An 18,111-nucleotide genomic window follows, 5' to 3' on the forward strand; every position below is an offset into this window, starting at 1 on the left:
AAGCTTGGTTTATTGATGAAACTACCTTTGAGAGAACCATTTTTGTCAGTATTATGATGCACTGGTGAATAAATAGTCTATATTTAATTAAATATAATATTTTTTGCGACGAGCGTTGTCGGCGACTAATTGAATGAGACAAAAATTCGAATTTTCAAAACCGTTATTAATTGAAAATTTTGAAAAACAGATGACCGTTAACAATTAAACTGTTGTACGGTTTTCAAACATTTTAATTAAAAAAATCATTTAATTAACTTAACATTCTAAGTAAGAAAGTGAATAATCTAAAGATAAAAGAATTGCACAACAGAAGCGCTGTAGACATTTTGAGCATCTTGATTTCTTACTTAATTTCAGTCGAAATCTGTCCGCTCAAAAAATATCAACAACAATAAAATGACGGCAAATATAAATTCAGAAAAACTCACTTTATTTAAGAATATTAATATTAGAAGTAGTCTTAATGAGTCGTTCAAAGATCAAGATACAGGTATATATAATTATATATTAGAATAATCATCAAACAAGCTGTAATTTTGTTATTTTGTGAAATTTTCAGATAAACTTGCGGGCTTCTTGCAAGATGGAAAGTTCTCATGGATAGCATTTGACGCAATTCTTCGAGTAGTCTCAACAGACACAGGCGTAGAAATAGCATATTATAATTTTGCAAAACACCATGGGTAATTATAGTTTAATTAAATTTCATATAACAATATTTAACCTCATTTTGATTTACAGGATCGAAGGATGCATAATTAATTATGTGGAGGAAGTCAACTACTTGCCCGGCATTTGTATATTAGCAGTCAGTATAGAATTCACAAATAGTTCAGCAAGAGCTGGAATGGTTTGTTTGTTTTGCGTACAAGGATGCAAACTTTTAGGCTCAATGGATATGTGCGAAAGAATTACTTGCTGTAAATACATAAGCCGTGATGCCTGCCGACGAAGCGTCTTGAGACAATTTCATGGAACTCTAGCAATTGGAACTGACCAAGGAAAATTATTCCTTGTTGATTTAATGATACCGAAAGATATTAAAGGTGAATAAATCTTATTTAATTGTATTAAAATCAGTTTCTGATGAATTTAATTAATTTACAGAAATAATATTATCACCAAGTTATGATTCTGAAATATTTCCAATGACAAATGTACCAGCTGAACTGGATCAAATGCAAATAATTCATCATCATAAGAAAATGGTCGGTAATAGAGAAACTGGAGAAAGATGCTTCTTTTCCATTCAAATAAAGCAAGTACTCGAAGAAACTGGAGCAATAATTACAATGCTCTGCATGCCAAACTTGAATATGCTTGCTGTTGGATTAGATGACGGACGAATGATTTTATACGATTTAATTGATCTTCAAGCTTTTCATTTGGCGTATCCACCAGCAAATCGTTCGCCATTAACACATATGAGCTATATAGAACCAGCAGATGATCCAAGAAGTGCTGTTTATGTTTGGACATTTCATACGTCAAAAGATGGTGGAATTGCAGTTATGCATTCGATTATGTTTGACAATAAAGTTAATGGATTCTATGAAAACTTTCGATCATGCAGTGTACGACTAACTATGCCAATATTTTATAAAGACACTTTTCCAATATGTTGTCGATCAATTGCAAAAACCTTGTCACAAGATGAAGAGGATGTTCTAACAATAAGTCTACTTGCATGGACATCACCAACAAAGAATCGTACTCATATTATGGTTTTTGATTTAAATCAATGGTATAAAGAGGAAATGCCGAGTGTTGGTGACTGGAGAACTCCATTGAAATATACAGTAGTCTTTGAATTACCTAACATATCATTAGACGTGATGCTTAACGAGAAATCGTTAATGCCATTTAATTCTATAATGCGGCCAGAAGAGCATTTTTATCCAAATTCATTGCATTTTGATGTCGTTGTACTGGAATCTGATAAATTTGCACATTACCGATGGAACGGAATTCAGAATTTAGTATTGCAACAATTCAACATTATTGGACCTCAGATGATTTTGGAACCAAGTTTCTATTTTAATGAATTAATTCAAGTTGCTGTTACTCCACAATTTTATGATGTTAATTTTGGAATCGCAACCCCAATAGTGAGTTTTGAGAAAATTATTAACGATCATTTTTATTTTGAAAAATAATCGTTCAGTTATTCAATTTCAAATGAGTTCAGTTCATTTTTAAATGTCTAAAATCCGTTTAATTTTTAAATAAATATTTTTTTATTTCTTTGCAGGACTTAAAACGTGAATTTCTTTTGTCAATCGCACTGGAATATAACTTTACTGGATTTTTGAAAAAGTGTGCTTGGGCATGGGCTGATGGCAGTTATTTAGGAAAAGATGGAAATGTTGGAATTGGATTATCAACGTTAACAGAATGGATTTGGAATCGTGTACGAGCTATAAAAGAAGTTTGTAATCAATTGTGTCAGCCACTCTTTGATTTTAGTGAACAAAGGATTGACTGTGGAACTCAAAAACAATTGTCTTTGTGTTGCAAACAATTGAAAATTTTATCAGAATTACTTCAAATGATTGCAAAGGATTATCAAAAATATATACCTGCAGATATACTTACACAAATTAATACACAAGCAAATACAGTAAAAATGGCATCAGATTATCAAGAAGTACTTCAATGGCTGCTTAATGTTGGTCTATTGCCTGAAGGACATCAAAATAAGAAAAAGGAAAATGATGATGAAAATGATTTTGTTATTGTTCCTTATCCTTATCGAGCAATCCATTCGCACTATGCTAATCAGAGAGCAAAGTTAACAGATGAAAGTAACGAAGAAGAAAAGCCTGCAAAATATTTATTTATTGATGCATTTATTGAAAATCAATGTAGTGGATATGATTTACTTGAATGGAGTTCCTTTTATCCACCAAAATCAATTCAATCACTTCTTCGTTCATTGCTCGTTCCTGACATACCAATTGAGAATAAATATGTCATTTTCATCTATCTTTTTATGGACATAACAAGTGTGCTGAATGAAACTTCCTATTCTAGTATTGTAAGGAATTTAATTAAATTTCCTGCAGTATTTAAGATGAATCCATCAGTCATAAAAAGGACACAAGCATTTTGGAATCTTGATAATGGACAACTGGAAACTGCTGTTGAGGAACTTATTTCTCCATTAACTCATGACCGATATCTTCCGAAATGGCAACGAGAATTGTTAATTGGAGCATTATTGAAGCAAAATGCAAATAGTTTGGCATTGAGGGCTTTACGTTGTCCAGGAAATCCAATTTCATCTGAATTAGAAGTTTCGACATTATTAGCAAATAATTTAATAAGTGAGGCATTGAAAATTCAACGAGCTAGTGGCGATAGAAATTTACTTGAAAAGTTGTTCCATAAAATTCTTCATTCATCAAATTATGAACAGCTATTGGATCTAGCATTGACTGATGATGAAGGAAAAGTGCTCAGAGATTATCTCCAAAATACAGACTTGTCAAATTGTGTAAATTTACATTTCGTCTATCTTTTACAACGCTCTAAATTCATAGATGCAGCACAATTAATGGATTCATTTGATATCAGCACAACCATCAATTTAGAGCCACCAAAACAAGTCCTTAATGCCTATTATTCAACAATGGAACCAACAACAAGGAAATTAACATCAATGGTATATTCTGATAATCAAGTGCAAGTTAAAGATGTGCCATTGCCATTAAGTGTCAATTTAATTAAATCAAGATGCAATGCTTCAAATGATATCTACAAAAGATGCGTTCAGTCGATAACAGAAGCAACTTATGATTCAGTTCAAGAAATTAAAGAAATGCCATTTATTGGAAGTCCAAAATTGGGAATCTTTGAATATAGACAGCCAACAGTTGAAATGCAAGAAGCTTCATATCCATTAGAATTTAATGATAATGGAAAGAGGATTAAAGAAAATAGCAGTGGAATATTCACACTAGAAGATTTTGAAGGTCCAAGGAAGAAACGTCGACGACTTGAGGATGTGATGGACACAAAGAAACCTAAAAGTTATGTCGATAAGAGAATTACTTTATTGACAAACTTCCGTAATCGACGACCAAAATTGAATTTCACATCCAGAACGCCAAATTCATCCTCAAGAGTAACTCCTGATCGTGTTGCACTTTTTGGTGATTTATTAAAAACTCCAATAATTGAAAAGAGAACTCCACAAAAAATAATTCAAGAACGTGCTACAACACCTGCATCAATTCTCAAAACACGTTCATGTCGCAGTTCCGTCTCTCCAAGTCGATTTAGTGAATTTGATGACAATAAGTCTGTAAAATCGATTACTTTTGCAGCTTTACCAGGAACTAATGAATCGAGTTTACAAGATTCATCATACTTAGATGAGTCATTTGGAGGTGAACAGCAACTTGAATCGTCTGCTGAATTTTTCTCACCTGAAAAGTCACCCAAGAGTGCTTCAGTTATTCCAACTTCGAATATAGCTTCCACAAAATCAACAGATGTTATTGCTATATCATCAACATCATCAGTTTCTAGTGGACCAAAGGCACGTCCACCAATTAGATCAAGATCGACAACACCTAATGAACAGCCATCACAAGAAAGTAAAACTTCGCAAGAAAAACTTGAAGTTACAATGGAACCAATACAAGAAAAAATGGATGTTGGAAGTGATGAAGATGAAATAATTAAAGATGCTGGAATTACAGCACAATCAACTGGATTTGAGCAGCATGGAAATAAAAATGTTGACACAATTGTTATGAATGAATCTTCTGAATTAGAAGAGTCAGTAGAAGCTGATCCTTTCAAGAGAGAAAGTGTCTTAAAATCAGCATATGATTTAGACAGCAGTGAAAGTGAGGAAGAAGGTTCCATTTATAAATTTGTGAGAAAATCAACTCTACCAAGTTTTCCTGGTTATGAATCAAGTGATTCAAGTGAAGTTGTTGTGGAACCGCCAAGAAAAAGCATTTTGAAATCAAGTGACGAGGATGAAGAGGATATAGCAGAAGACGAACATTTTGAGGAAGAAGAACTACCTGAACATAGCGATTATGACGACGAATCAGAGAAAAATAGCAGTGAATATGGAAATATTGATCTAGATGATTCTGATGAGTCAGACGAAAGTGATCAAAGACAAAAAATGCCGAACGCAAATGAAATCATTGAAATTCCTGACTCTGATGATGATGATGTCCAAATCGAAAGTAACTCACCTAAAATTCCATCATTCAGTCATACAAGAAATCTAGTAAACAGTCAACAACAATCAGAAAACATCCAACAATCTCAAATGATCATGCAAACAGTGCGAGTTGAAACAATCATTGAATCATCTAATGAGGAACGAAGAGAAATTTTGGAACTAGCTACAGCTGAAATAAATGAAGAGTCACAACCGGCGGCTAGTCAAGAACAAATGATTGACATATTGTATGAAAACATTGAGCAACAAAATGATGAAAACATTGCAACTGATGACATTAGGTCCCCTCCATTTGAACAAATTTCTCCTCAAAAATCATCAGAGAATGTGGAAGCTGAAAGTGAAAATGTTGAAATTGCTGCTGAAATTCAAGAGGACAATCAGTTGGTCGAAGAAGTTTCAAATCCAGTAACTGATGTGCCAATAATCGAAGTTGTTCAAGTTGTAGAGTCTGAAGCACCACAAACTGAAAATGAGGAGCAACACGTTATACAACAAGAACAGCCAGTAGAAAGAATAATCCCGATTGAAATAGAAGCTGAGAAAATTGAGGTAATGGAAACAACAGACAACAAACAAGATGTTTCTGAAATGTCCGAAGATTATTCATTTGCAAGTGCTCAAAATGAACTAAATGATGCAGCAATAATCACAACAGTTGATGATACTTTAGTAGATGATGAGGAACAAGAACTTGTGATTGTCGAGGAACAGGAAATGGGCGAAAATATGGAAGTTGTTGAAGATGAACAATCCAATATTGAAAATATCGATGAAGACGAGCACAATTTAGCTATTGTTGAAAAGCAAGACATGGAAACTTTTGAAAATCAAGAAACATTAGAAGTTGCCAATGAAAATATTGAAACTGATAAGCTGGAAGCTTCTAATGAGAAACTAGAAGTATCCAATGACAACCTGGAAGTTACAGAAAGCAGCAATGTTCTTGACAAAGCAGTCGTAATTGAAGATGAAACAATGGGTGAAATTTCACAAATTCCCGAACAGGAAGTAACAAATCCATTGGAAGTAGCTCAAATGGAAGATGACATTTCAGAGAAAATGATAACAGCTGAAGAGACACTTGAACAGACAGAAAGTAATGTCACAGAGAATGTTTTGGAAGTTGCAAGAATCGATGAGACACAAAATGATGAAAATGTTACAAAAACTGACGATAAAACAGAAGAAGCTCAAGTTGAACAGCAAACAAGTTTCAATAAGAGTCAGCAGGATGATAATGATAGAGAAATTGAGGAAATAATGACTGCAAACAAAAGTCCCGAACAGTCACAAAGCGCTCCAGTTGATTTATCGACACCAAAAAGACGTTCAGTGCGTTTGAGGTCTATAGAAGTAACAGAAGAACCTACTAGATATAAACGAGCAGTTTCAGTTCCAAGCAGTGGAAATTCTTCGCCAATTTCACGATCATCACGTGCATCATCGGAAAATCGACACAATCCAAAAGTATTATTGAAGGAAAAAATGCTGGAAAGAATTGAGGAAAGTCCAAGCAGTGGAATGATAACAAGGACAAAATCAAGATTATTAAATGAGCAACAAAGTCGCGAGACAACACCTGTATCAAGAGCTCCATCAGAAGAAGTTGAATCAGTTAAAAAGACACCACGTAGACGTTCGACAGCAACTCCAACAACGCCACGTAGATTATACACACGAGCAGCGTCTCGAAATAGTTTAGGAGGTGATCATGATGTGTCAACATCTCAAGCTGATGAAAAAACACCAGAAGAAAAACCAAAAAAAGGAAAAGGACGCAAAAAAACATCTTTGGGTTCAGATGATGAACATGATGATGGAAAGTCAACAAAAAGTGAAGCTAAATCGACAAGATCAACATCATCAAGGAAAAGGGACAGTTTATTATCAGCTAGTAAAATTTCGCCAAATGAAACTAGTCCAATTGATGAACTTAATACAAGCAATCGTCGTTTGACACGATCACAATTGGGAGTTCTTGAAAAATCACGTCTTTTAGCTGAGAAAATGTCAAGTGAAATAAGTCAATCGCCTGCAAGACTTCGTTCTACAAAATCAGATCTGAATAAAACACGGGAAGATGATTCAGATAATGACAGCATAAAGAGTGACAGTACGATATCGAAATCAAGTCGAAAACGTAAACTACCGAAACGTGTAACTCAAGATTCTGAAACATCCAGTATTACATCAAAACAGTCAAGGAAATCGAAGAGCCCAGTGAAGAAGCTTTTATTATCGGTGATTCAAGAGGAAGGAGGTAAGTCTTGAAATTCATATTTTAACGGACATTTGAAATTCAAATTTTAAACAATTCATTGGAATCTGAAGTTCAAAAATTGAACTTGACATAAAATTTGAATTTTCCGTTACAATTTTAGCAAATTAATTAAATTTTTCATTCTTCTTTTAGATTCTGAAGTATCAGAAAAGTCAACAACGGAGAGACAACGACGAGGAAAGAAATAAAAAATCTGTCTAATTAATTTAAAAGTTATTATTTTCTAATTTGAAGCAAAAATACAGTTTAATTAAGTTTTTTTTGTAAAATAAAAATAAAATAAAATGGCATCAATTTATTGTTATGAAATGCGAGCTTTTTAAAATGAGTTCATTATTTTATTGACTACATAGAAACACTCTTAGATCAAATGGTAAATTAAATTAATACTTTTTCGTTATTAGTCGTTGGTTGTCATGAAATCATGAATACTAAAAAATTATAATTAAAAAGATATTCCGCCAACAATAACTTTGTGTCCAGCACTTGACTGATCTGGTAAGGATGAGGATATAAATTTAGATTTTTGTTTTGATGCTTTATAGCCAAGACAGAGCATTTTTGTCGTATGTGCCCATAAAAGTTCACCGCGTTTCATGTCAGAATTATAGTCAACAACTAAGCATCCTGCATACTTTTCCTGATTTCTGGGTAACATTGGAGATTTTAGAAATTTATCGTTAAATACTTGGTATAGTTTTGTTGTTGGACATTCGTTGTCGATTAAATTCACACAAATTTCTCTAGCTAAAAGTGTTTTCATGATATATTCTCCATTTCCTGTTGTGACACATCCTAATGATTGGTTGTTGATTTTTTGACTCCAACATCCAGCGCCAAATGAAGCCGTTTGACCAACCCTACCAGGTAATTTCAAGAGTATGCCACCAGATGAACATCCACAAGCAACATTTCCGTAATCATCTATAGCTAATGCACCGACAGTATCTAATCGGGAAACTTGAATTGCATTTGATTGCTCATATTCTGTAATTTTCCGTCGATAATAATTGTAGGTATTCAGAGCTTTTCTTGAGATCAGTTCACTCTCATTGATAATTTCGAGGCCAAATTCTTTGGCAAGAACAGAAGCTCCGTTACTAGATACGATCATAGGTGGTAATCTTCCGAATTGAAAAAGAGACGACTGCTTATCACAGATTTTTCTGGCTAATGAGATTGGATTTTTAATATCATTCACACATGTACAAGCTCCAAAGTTTGAGGTGATGCTGTCCATTATTCCAGCTTCACATTCTATACGACCTTCCCAACTAAGATTCGATCCATATCCAGCATTTGTATTTGGATTATCTTCCAAAATTTTTATTGCTAGTTCCACTGCATCCATTACGGTGCCATTTCCTGAATCCAGAAGGTCGCATGCCTTTTTTGAAGATCTCTTGCATAGGATCTTGTAATTATCTTCATTCACAAAGTTTCCAGCTCCTGTATGTACAGCAACTAGTCCCATTCTATTTAACAGTCAACTTTCGTATTATTTCCTACATTAATTTAAGTTTTAGAATTTGAGAAAAATGTTTTCGGAATATTGCTTATTGTTTATAATAAAATTTAAGGTAAACAATTTTACTTCCCATTTCCTTCGCCAGATATCGCGCAACTAGTAACAAATTATCTATTGTGAATGTTGATTGATATGACGCACATTTCAGACTGTTTTATATTTAATTAATTCATGAGAGGCTTAAAATAGTGTTTGAAAACCGTACAACAGTTTTCTTTGAAAACGGATTTTTATAATTTAAAAAATGGACAATATGACATAAACAAAACTCATTTTCACAGTAAAAAGTTAGCATTTAAGAAAATTGAAAAATGTTTCAAATAATTCGAAGAAGTTTCTCGACAAAACTATCTAATTTCAAGGTATATCCATCAGAAACACCAGTAAGATGTAGAGCATTAGTCGAGTCAATTGCAGAATCAAAGGATCAACAATCGTATATTGCATGGCATCCGAAAAAGGAAATTCCATATGAATGCACAAGACCTCTGCCGACTTTTGAAAAGGAATTAAGCAGCTCATTAGTTAAGGATGAAATATTGGAACATGCAATGAAGGCCCATAAACATTCATATCCAGATTTAGTAAGAGAGAATTTGAGTAAAATGACATTTACAACTAAGCATCGCTGGTTCCCAAGATCAAGAGACAAGAAGGCTAAGAAAACCATAATGGATAGACCATATTTGTAAAATAATTATGTTTATTTGTAATAGAGTGCTTAAATAAACTTAGAATACAGAATTTAGTCGTATCGCTTCCTTTTTAAATTCTCTAGCATTTCAGATATTTTATGCTTTGATGAACTGCGACTGCTTTCCTCTTTTTTTGAGGACGACGGAGCATTTTTTAAATTTCTATGCTGAGGAAATGATGGAATAAATTTAGGATTACAAGGTAATGGTGGTTCCTTAAAGTAATTTGAATCAAGACTTTCTGAAGCAGTAGCTCTCTTTTTTGGATCATACATAAATAGCAAGTTAAGTAGTCTTAATCCAGCTTGTGACAGTGATGGAAATTTAGTCTTCAGATTGTTGTATGGTTGTGTTCTCAATGTGAAATTTTGTATTGCTGGAAGTTGTGAGAAACCTGGCCAAATGTTCTCTGATGGAGTTCCTAACAAGTCTATTATTAGTTCTAGCTGTGCTATTTCTCCTTTTCCTGGAAGTAGTGGCTTATTCAATAAAAGCTCTCCCAAAATGCCTGAAAAATATAAAAATCTTCAATATATATTATTCACAATGAAGTATTAAGACAAGATTCTTACATCCAGCAGCCCACATATCAACAGCAGTGGTTTGATATGTTGATCCAAGAAGTAATTCAGGTGGACGATACCATAAAGTGACTAAATTTGGAGTCATTGATTTTGAAGGAACAGAGAATGTTCGTGCGAGTCCAAAATCAGCAATCTTGAGACATCCTTCGTCGGTTAATAATAAATTACTAACTTTTATGTCACGATGAATGATGAAATTGTCATGTAAATATTGAAGACCTCGAAGGAGCTGAATAATAATGCATTTAACTTCAGATTCTGTGAATGGCTTCTCTAGATTGTCAAGTAAACTAGCTAAATCTTGTTCGCAGTATTCCATGACTAGATATATTTTTTCTAGTTGACTTCCAACAACTACTTCCTTCAGTTTGACAATATTATCATGGCAGCAGGTCTTTAAAATTGATATTTCTCGTAAACAGCTTACAGGAAATCCATCTCTGAACAAATCTTTATCAACTTTAACTTTTTTCAATGCATACTCCTTTAATGTCGATTTATCACGAACTCTATACACGATTCCATATGTTCCTTGTCCGAGAGTATTAAGCTTTTCATAGGAATCGACTGATCTTGGTGCCTCTATCTGAAAAAATTATTTTAAAAATCAATATTCTATAATATTTGTGGATTCTTGTGACTTACAATATGTTTATCGTGAACTTCCTGGAGCTTCTTTGTTTGAAAATTAAGAATAAATCCTTTCTTCCTAATTGGTTCATTCCAATCGGCCATAACTAATGATATTGTTTTGAGTATTCGGCAAATTTGTTTATTTTTCTTATGGGTTAGTGGCTATTGAAGTATAATCTGGGAAAAATTACAGAATTATTTTTAAAAAAATTCTTAATTATAATAGAATTTCTGAAGGTTACTGAGTATTTAAATTGATAACCTAATAAGATTTTGCCATTATTAAAGTGAGAAATGTGAGTGACATTGCTTAATAAGCCAAATGATCAAATAATCCAAAGTAAATGATGAAGAAACTTTTCCTAAAATATTCAAAAATTTAAAAGTCGTTAAAAATTAATTTTTGAGTCTATTATACAGGTACGTAAATAGTATCTGTAGGCTTTATTGCTTCCGCTAAATATTTCCAACATAAAGTTTATTATAAATTTTCTTTTAATATTGAGTTATACATAAATTAAATCTAATAAATCATTTGTGACTAGTTCCCTTACAAGATTAAAGAGATTTTAAGTGAATTAAAGGTTCTGCAAATCATGAGTTAAGAATGAATCTTCCAAACAAACTTCGCTACCATTAATATCCGAGAATGTACACTCCATCTAAAAATAGTAAATTAGTAATCATACAGAACTAGCAATTAAAATCTTGTTACTTACATTTGCATCGATAACTTCTGGATCATCGATGTCCAAGTTAAACATTTTAATGAAATCATTTGTCTGGTTATGACGAATAGTTCCATTATTTAATTTTGAGTCATCCAAATTGACTGTGCTGTTTTGAGACAAAATGCCTGGTCTAATAGATTTGTTGGTGAATTTTTGAGGTAAATCGTTGAGCCATTTATGGACGTTATTCTTATTATTAGTCGATGCGTTCATATCGACTGCTCTCAATTGAGATTCTGTTAAATCAGAATCACGATATCTAGTCTGTTCCAAATATATCTTCTTGCTTACTTTCTTGTAAGTTGCATTTAGTTCAGCAATAGTTGATTTAATTAATTCCTTTTTCTTTTCATTCGTTCTTATAACTTTGTTCAGTTCCAATTTTTCGTTATTCAGCAATTGAATTTCATCCTTCTTTCCGTCAATATCCTTTTCGAGTGACATAATTTCATCTTTTTTAATTCGTGATAATTCCTTGTTTCTCTTCATCTCTTCCTTTAATTTTTTCAGGGCTTTTACTGATTCATCCTTATTGTTTTTTGCTGTTTGAGAATCTTTAGAAATTTGAGATTTATCTTTTGTCAATTTATGAATCCTTTCGAGTTGCTTCTTGCATTGCTTCGTTAGTGCCAATTTCTTCAAAATTGGATTCCCTTCAATGTCTTTTGATGAGAATTTCTTATTGATTATATCATTTTTCAATTTCGATATGCTTTGCAACTTTTCATGCAAAGCTTTGTACTTTTCCTGCTCATTTTGATATTTTGCATATAAATCATCATATTCCTTTGTGGCATTATTCTTGCTTACCTTCTTTTCCTCAATAATATCTTCAACGTTCACAATATTCATTTTGATCTTTTCAATTTCATTGGCGATTTCTGGAATAATTTGGTTCTGATATTGGACGATTTTATCAGCCAATGTCCTTTTGGCATTAATTAAATCTGCCAGTTCTTCAGATTTTGCCAATATTTTGTTGCTTTTTATCTCAATTTGTGCTATTTTACTCATTGAATTTGCTTCTTGTTCATTAGAGTCCTTTATTGCTTGCCTGACTGCATTTAACTTAAATGTTTTATTTTCTAATATTGTTTCAGCCTTGATTCGATCAGCTTGCTTAATTGCTGGAATTTCATCTAGCTTCTTCTTATATTTTAATAATTGACTGATGATTGCTTCCGATTGAGAACACATATTAATTATTTCAGCTTGTTTACTTTTAATTTGATGTTCAAACTTCCTATTTTCTCTCTTAATTTGATCAAGATACTCAATTGATGATTTCAAATCACCTTCCTCATACTCAATTTTTTCCGATTCTTTTAGGTCAATTTGTTCTTCAATATTCTTATTTTTGACGCTTGTTTCACTTGTCCGTAACTTAATAAGCTCTTTCTTTTTGTTTAAGCTAATACTCTCAATGATTAAATCCAATTTTTTCTTAATATCAGCTTTGAGATCATTTTTCTCAGCTTCAAGTCTTTTTAGAACGCCTTCCTTCAAATTCTGTATTTGTGACATCTTACACGATCCACGAACACAATTATTACAATTGATGATCAAGTTTAATTTAATTAAATAATTTTTTATCACAGAAAAAAATCCACGCTTGTTTTCACTTCAAATAAATAGATTAGAATGAAGTAGGCTCTGAAATTTCAACGTTTTATTTTGAATTTTTTAAATTCGCTGCAAATTGAATTTGAATTTGCTGTAAATTTTTGAAATAATAAAATACGTTACAAAAATAGAGTCAAACACGTGGGAGTAGAGGGAAGAAAATGTGAATTTCACTATTTTATTATTGATTTAATTACAATATTTCTTATCATTTAAATTATTCAATCCTTATTATTTAAAGTTATTAAAAAAACATAACAATAATGAATGGGTTTTCATTAAATTTAATCTTTCAAAAAATTCATTGCAATTCAAGCATTTTAATGAGAAGTTGGTGGAAATACTGTTACAGCATTCTGTATACTAATGCGACGTTTATGCATAAAATTTAGTGCGTTATACATGAAAAAGGAATTTGTGACGATTTAAAATTCTGAGGAAGCTTTAAACACTGTTTTATGCACATTTATATTAGATTATGTAATTTATGCTCTTAATTGCCTACAATATGACATTTAATTTATGCTATTTAATCCTTATTATGTGTGTGTGTGTCCATCTATCAACAAATAAATTCAGTGAATCTAATTAATTATGTTCTATCATTTATATTTCTTTAAATGTCTTAAAAAGTGTTTTGTTACATAAATTTTTATGTTATATCTTGCACTTAATTGGAACAATTTTTATGTGATTCTATTCCATGCTTTATAAATCACTATCTAAAAATCCTTTGTCCATAATTTTAGTTTATAATTTTTTTTATAGAGAATAAAAAGCAAAACTTAAATCTAAAAAAATTCAGCTTAAATATTTTAATTTTGTGTTAAATCTGATCTAATTGGAATCAAACTAATGCTTATGATGACGAAACCATTTGTTGTGTTAACTTATGGTCATCATTTAATGAGTTCCGATTCGGTGATGAATGTTTGACTGGCGATATCATTGGTTCAGTTGAAAGAGTTGTTGATGCAGATGCTGGTGATGAGTTTGAAGGATTTGGAAAGAGTACACCTTCAAATAATATTCCATTTACTTCCAATTTTACAACCAGCTGTGGTTCTCCAGTCGATGAGTTTTCTAGAATGAGGAAAGGATTGTTAGGAATGGCATTGGACATTTATATTGCTGTGAATACATACCTTTACTAACAATTTTAAATTGCATTCCATTCAATATTGTCGTGCCAATAGAATCAAGTCCATTCTGTTTATTGTGATGTCTTGCAGGCGACTGAAGGTGATGATTTCCATTTTCATTGCTTTGCATTTGCTGTGAAGGTGATTCTGAACGTTTCTTATTGCTATTGTCTTTTATAGGTGTCATTTGAGAATTATTATTGTTGGTGCCAATGTGATGATCATATTTATTATTGTTGTTATTAGTGATTGATGATTTCCTATTGAGATCACTATTTGATCGAATTAAGCCTCGTTTTGGTGGTGGATAATCATTAATTTCATTAAGATCGCGTTCACGTTTGATGGAAATTGGTGATGGAGCTGTTGGAATTGGAGATGGAGATTCACGTTGATGTAAATTCAGTGCTTCTTGTTGTACTTCTGGTGGACTAGGGTTATTATTGTGCTGATTATGTGGACTTGTATTATTATACATATTCCAAAATGCCATTCGAGACATTTCCAAAGCATTTAATGCTTCCCTTGAAACATCTGGGCTTTGAGGGCCTAAATTGAATAGAAAAAGATATATCAACGGTCATTTTATATTTAAATTATTCATTCATCAACTACATTTAGTTGAATTCCCCTTTTTCATGTTTACATTTAGTCTGATTTCAAAAATCTAACAATTTTACAGACTAGATTATCAATAAAGACACTGTGACTTACGTTTTATATCTTTTGGTTGGAATAATTTAATGTATTCAAGCATTCGCTGCTCAATATCATGTGGAACTATGCTTGGAAGTTGACCAACACCTGGTGCTCCCATCAGTCTGTGGTGAGGATTCTGTTGACTTGCATGTGTCACAAGTGATAATGGTGACATTTGTTGCAGACTATTAGGTATTGGCGACCTTTGTAGCTGAGGCTGTACAATAGAATTAAACTATTAAGAAATTATGGAAAATTTCAGAAGTTATTAAGTTAAAATTACCAATTGTAACTGCTGTTGCATTTGTGATTCATATTGTCCATAACTTGTTCGACGGCCCTCACGTCTGTTTCCATCAATTGCAGCTTGCAATTCAGACGGTGTACTTAAACTTTTTTTCTCACATTCATATGGATACAAATACTTCATGTATCTAGAAATAAAAGAAAGAATTATTAATAAAATTAATATAATCTACACGCACGTGGGTGAAAGAATTCTTTGATCTTCAACTCGCATTTCGCATCGCCAGACAAATTGGCATCACAAAGAATCGGAATTACATGAAAGAAGAATAAAAATTTGAATTGAAATGTGTCGGAAGATGAGAAAAGTCGAGTGAGTGATTTATTCATGAATTTATGTAAATAGAAATAAACAATGACGATAATCATCAAGATATTAATATCAGACATTACATAATGAATAAGAGAAAAATTTTTCATGAATGAAATAACAACTTAAGAATGAGATTATTGCAAGTGGATGTGGAATTTCGGTATCATTTTAAGTTATTTGAGAAGATGATGATAATTTTAAGGAAAGGTGCACCAAAAGGCTTTCATTCATATTTGTCACATAACTATAGATTCTTCTTCATTTCTAGTACTTAGACGAATTAGTCAGTATACGAGTAACATAATGTCCAGAACAACAATGTCATTTTGTTCCACCAAATCATCAAGTGACTCAATACGTGCTCTGTTGAGCCGTTTCTTAAGGATAAGAATCTAGGAACATTTAGAATGATACACTTCAAGAGACACGCCAATGCATAATTTGGACATCACTGGATTATGCAATCGACAACTTCCAAAATGATCAAGCAAACAAGTCTCAAATAAAAATAAACTCGAAAGCAGCTACAGGATCGAAAAAAAAAAATTCTTACATGTAGGTACATTAATGTTTAAATTTTTGTGTACAGAAAGCATTAACTCTCTTTAACATTTTATCATTCGATACACCGCATTTATAAGCATGAATTTTTTTTCCCTTCTTCATTCCTTCTCCTGTATTATTTTTTGTTCATCATAACAATCGAATAAGTGAGCAATAAAAAATAAATTCCTTAGTCTTTTGCGGCTGATGGACGAAAAGATGGAAAAACAAGAAGAGAGTCTTTTAATTTTAATATTCAGACGAATTTTATGTGATTTTGATTTGCATTTTCCAATCAAATTTATGCGCATTTTGTTGTAGCCAACATGAAATCTTAAAGCATTAAAAAAATGATCATGAAATTCATCATTTTTGCATCGGTGGTGTAGCAATAAAAAAAGAGCTCAATTCTGAATCAGTCCGCAAAAAAAAAGGCAACGTCAGAATGAAATGAAGGAATACAAAATTAAATGCCTTTGATGTATGGGCGGTATTTGGTCAATAAATCATTCATAAAAATAATATTATTTTATGTTTTTATATCTTTTCATTGGATGGAAATGCATCATGAGAATATCTATAAGAGACCTAAGGAAAACCTGTGCAAGCTTCATTCATTCATTTTCATTCAAGAGCAATCAACGATGAACTTCATCATTTTATTATGTTTTACAAATTTTTTTATTCTCTCATGTCTAATGAATGCCTCAATAGATTGAATATGCTGTTGTATATAAACATTTGTAATTAAAAATTTATGTTTACGTGATTAAATTGATAGGTATAAAAAAGAGAGATGAATATAAAGAAGGAGGAAAAGGGCTGGTCTGAAACAAATGGTGAAACGAAAGCATAAATGGACATCAACATTGTGGCATTATAGACAGTGATCAATAAAAAAAAATATTTCGCAATATAATAACAATAAGAATAATGATTTTATGGATGAAGAAATGGAAGAGAAGCAACATTGACCGCCCTTATGCAGACGAAAGAAAATCAATTGCACTTGCGCATCTCCTGACTGTATAGTTTATTTTTATATTTACACAATTCAATCATTTTAAAAGCTTGAGCACAATTTTATTGCTTCAGCGATGCTACACGTTTCAGTAATTCTTGTTTTTCAATTAATGATCCTCCGCATTGCAATGCTCTCTCTCTCTCTTTCTCACTCTCACTTCTCCCTGTGTGTGATGCAAACCACAATGTTGAATTGAAATGAGTAAATATTAAAAAAATTACTTTTTTGCGACCTTTGCTAGCACAATGGCAAGTAAAATGTGACAAGTAGGAAAGTCCCACTAGAATTTCACGAAAATTTTATTCTAAAAGCTTGTTCCTATATTTAAGCAATAGCTTAAACATCAAATGTGATTGCATCTGAAACCAAAGCTCTAGTGTGAAGGCACCTGAATTTGGGAACTCTAATGTGAAAGCGTCAGAATTTTGAAACTATTGTGAAGACTCCTGAACTCTAATGTGAAAGCACCTGAATCTCGGAACTAGTGTGAGGGCACCTGAACCTCGAAACTCTAGTGTGAAGACAGCTGAATTTCAAAACTATAGCTTGAATCCAGCTTACCCTCAAACTTATTAGTTGCTGTGTCGCAAAGTATAGCTTGTTAATAATCTTAGAAATTCTCTAAAATATTAGCAATGGTGCATGTGAAATAAGCCCTATTATTACAAGACATCATGCACAACTCAAAGAACCCAGCTTTCTAGGCAACGCATTTGAAAGAAAATGTAATGTAAAATTCCTCTGATTTGAGTAAGTATTTATAAAATATAAAGTACAAACAATGAGCCACAAAT

At 32.2% G+C, this 18,111-nt stretch overlaps 5 protein-coding genes across 7 annotated transcripts in view; 1 reads left to right on the forward strand and 4 right to left on the reverse strand.

Moving 5' to 3' along the window:
* The first annotated feature begins 368 nt into the window (after nt 1-368).
* Elys (AT hook containing transcription factor 1 homolog) lies at nt 369-7,805 on the forward strand. Its single transcript, XM_070645297.1, has 6 exons — nt 369-493; nt 563-686; nt 745-1,049; nt 1,111-2,111; nt 2,255-7,475; nt 7,629-7,805. Exons 1-6 carry the CDS (start codon nt 400-402, stop codon nt 7,682-7,684), a joined length of 6,801 nt encoding a protein of 2,266 aa, XP_070501398.1. The 5' UTR covers nt 369-399; the 3' UTR covers nt 7,685-7,805.
* Nucleotides 7,806-7,941: 136 nt separating this feature from the next.
* Nucleotides 7,942-8,970, reverse strand: Tasp1 (Taspase 1). The gene has a single exon (XM_070645444.1). It carries the CDS (start codon nt 8,968-8,970, stop codon nt 7,942-7,944), a length of 1,029 nt encoding a protein of 342 aa, XP_070501545.1.
* A 717-nt stretch (nt 8,971-9,687) lies between these two features.
* LOC139094534 (cyclin-dependent kinase 10-like) lies at nt 9,688-11,086 on the reverse strand. Its single transcript, XM_070645602.1, has 3 exons — nt 10,949-11,086; nt 10,292-10,889; nt 9,688-10,227 (listed from the first exon to the last, which is right to left on the reverse strand). The coding sequence occupies exons 1-3, from the start codon at nt 11,036-11,038 to the stop codon at nt 9,770-9,772; spliced, it is 1,146 nt and encodes a 381-aa protein (XP_070501703.1). The 5' UTR covers nt 11,039-11,086; the 3' UTR covers nt 9,688-9,769.
* Nucleotides 11,087-11,447: 361 nt separating this feature from the next.
* LOC139094686 (uncharacterized protein MCAP_0864-like) lies at nt 11,448-13,282 on the reverse strand. Its single transcript, XM_070645821.1, has 2 exons — nt 11,656-13,282; nt 11,448-11,598 (listed from the first exon to the last, which is right to left on the reverse strand). The coding sequence occupies exons 1-2, from the start codon at nt 13,189-13,191 to the stop codon at nt 11,515-11,517; spliced, it is 1,620 nt and encodes a 539-aa protein (XP_070501922.1). The 5' UTR covers nt 13,192-13,282; the 3' UTR covers nt 11,448-11,514.
* Nucleotides 13,283-13,520: 238 nt separating this feature from the next.
* The window catches only part of retn (retained), a 39,716-nt gene continuing 35,125 nt past the window's right edge, over nt 13,521-18,111 (reverse strand). For 2 of the 3 annotated variants that reach the window (XM_070645540.1, XM_070645542.1), the window contains 4 exons: nt 15,415-15,565; nt 15,147-15,366; nt 14,436-14,981; nt 13,521-14,373 (listed from right to left, as the gene is read on the reverse strand). In XM_070645540.1, the coding sequence (XP_070501641.1) occupies nt 14,150-14,373; nt 14,436-14,981; nt 15,147-15,366; nt 15,415-15,565 (1,141 nt within the window). In that variant the 3' untranslated portion in view covers nt 13,521-14,149. The remainder of the gene's footprint in view (nt 14,374-14,435; nt 14,982-15,146; nt 15,367-15,414; nt 15,566-18,111) is intronic. The other variant, XM_070645541.1, reaches the window with a different exon arrangement.

Source organism: Chironomus tepperi, unplaced genomic scaffold (assembly GCF_022539635.2).
Source record: "Chironomus tepperi strain 1889 unplaced genomic scaffold, CSIRO-AGI_Ctep_v1 contig_354, whole genome shotgun sequence".
In the NCBI taxonomy this organism is placed as follows: Eukaryota; Metazoa; Arthropoda; class Insecta; order Diptera; family Chironomidae; genus Chironomus; species Chironomus tepperi.

Coding starts and splice junctions, on each gene's coding strand:
- Elys (XM_070645297.1), top strand. CDS start 400: ATGACGGCAAATATAAATTCAGAAAAACTCACTTTATTTAAGAATATT. Junction 494..562: donor GTTCAAAGATCAAGATACAG/GTATATATAATT, acceptor TGAAATTTTCAG/ATAAACTTGCGGGCTTCTTG. Junction 687..744: donor AATTTTGCAAAACACCATGG/GTAATTATAGTT, acceptor TTTGATTTACAG/GATCGAAGGATGCATAATTA.
- Tasp1 (XM_070645444.1), bottom strand. CDS start 8,970: ATGGGACTAGTTGCTGTACATACAGGAGCTGGAAACTTTGTGAATGAA.
- LOC139094534 (XM_070645602.1), bottom strand. CDS start 11,038: ATGGCCGATTGGAATGAACCAATTAGGAAGAAAGGATTTATTCTTAAT. Junction 10,890..10,948: donor AAGTTCACGATAAACATATT/GTAAGTCACAAG, acceptor TAATTTTTTCAG/ATAGAGGCACCAAGATCAGT. Junction 10,228..10,291: donor TGATATGTGGGCTGCTGGAT/GTAAGAATCTTG, acceptor TATATTTTTCAG/GCATTTTGGGAGAGCTTTTA.
- LOC139094686 (XM_070645821.1), bottom strand. CDS start 13,191: ATGTCACAAATACAGAATTTGAAGGAAGGCGTTCTAAAAAGACTTGAA. Junction 11,599..11,655: donor CAGAAGTTATCGATGCAAAT/GTAAGTAACAAG, acceptor TACTATTTTTAG/ATGGAGTGTACATTCTCGGA.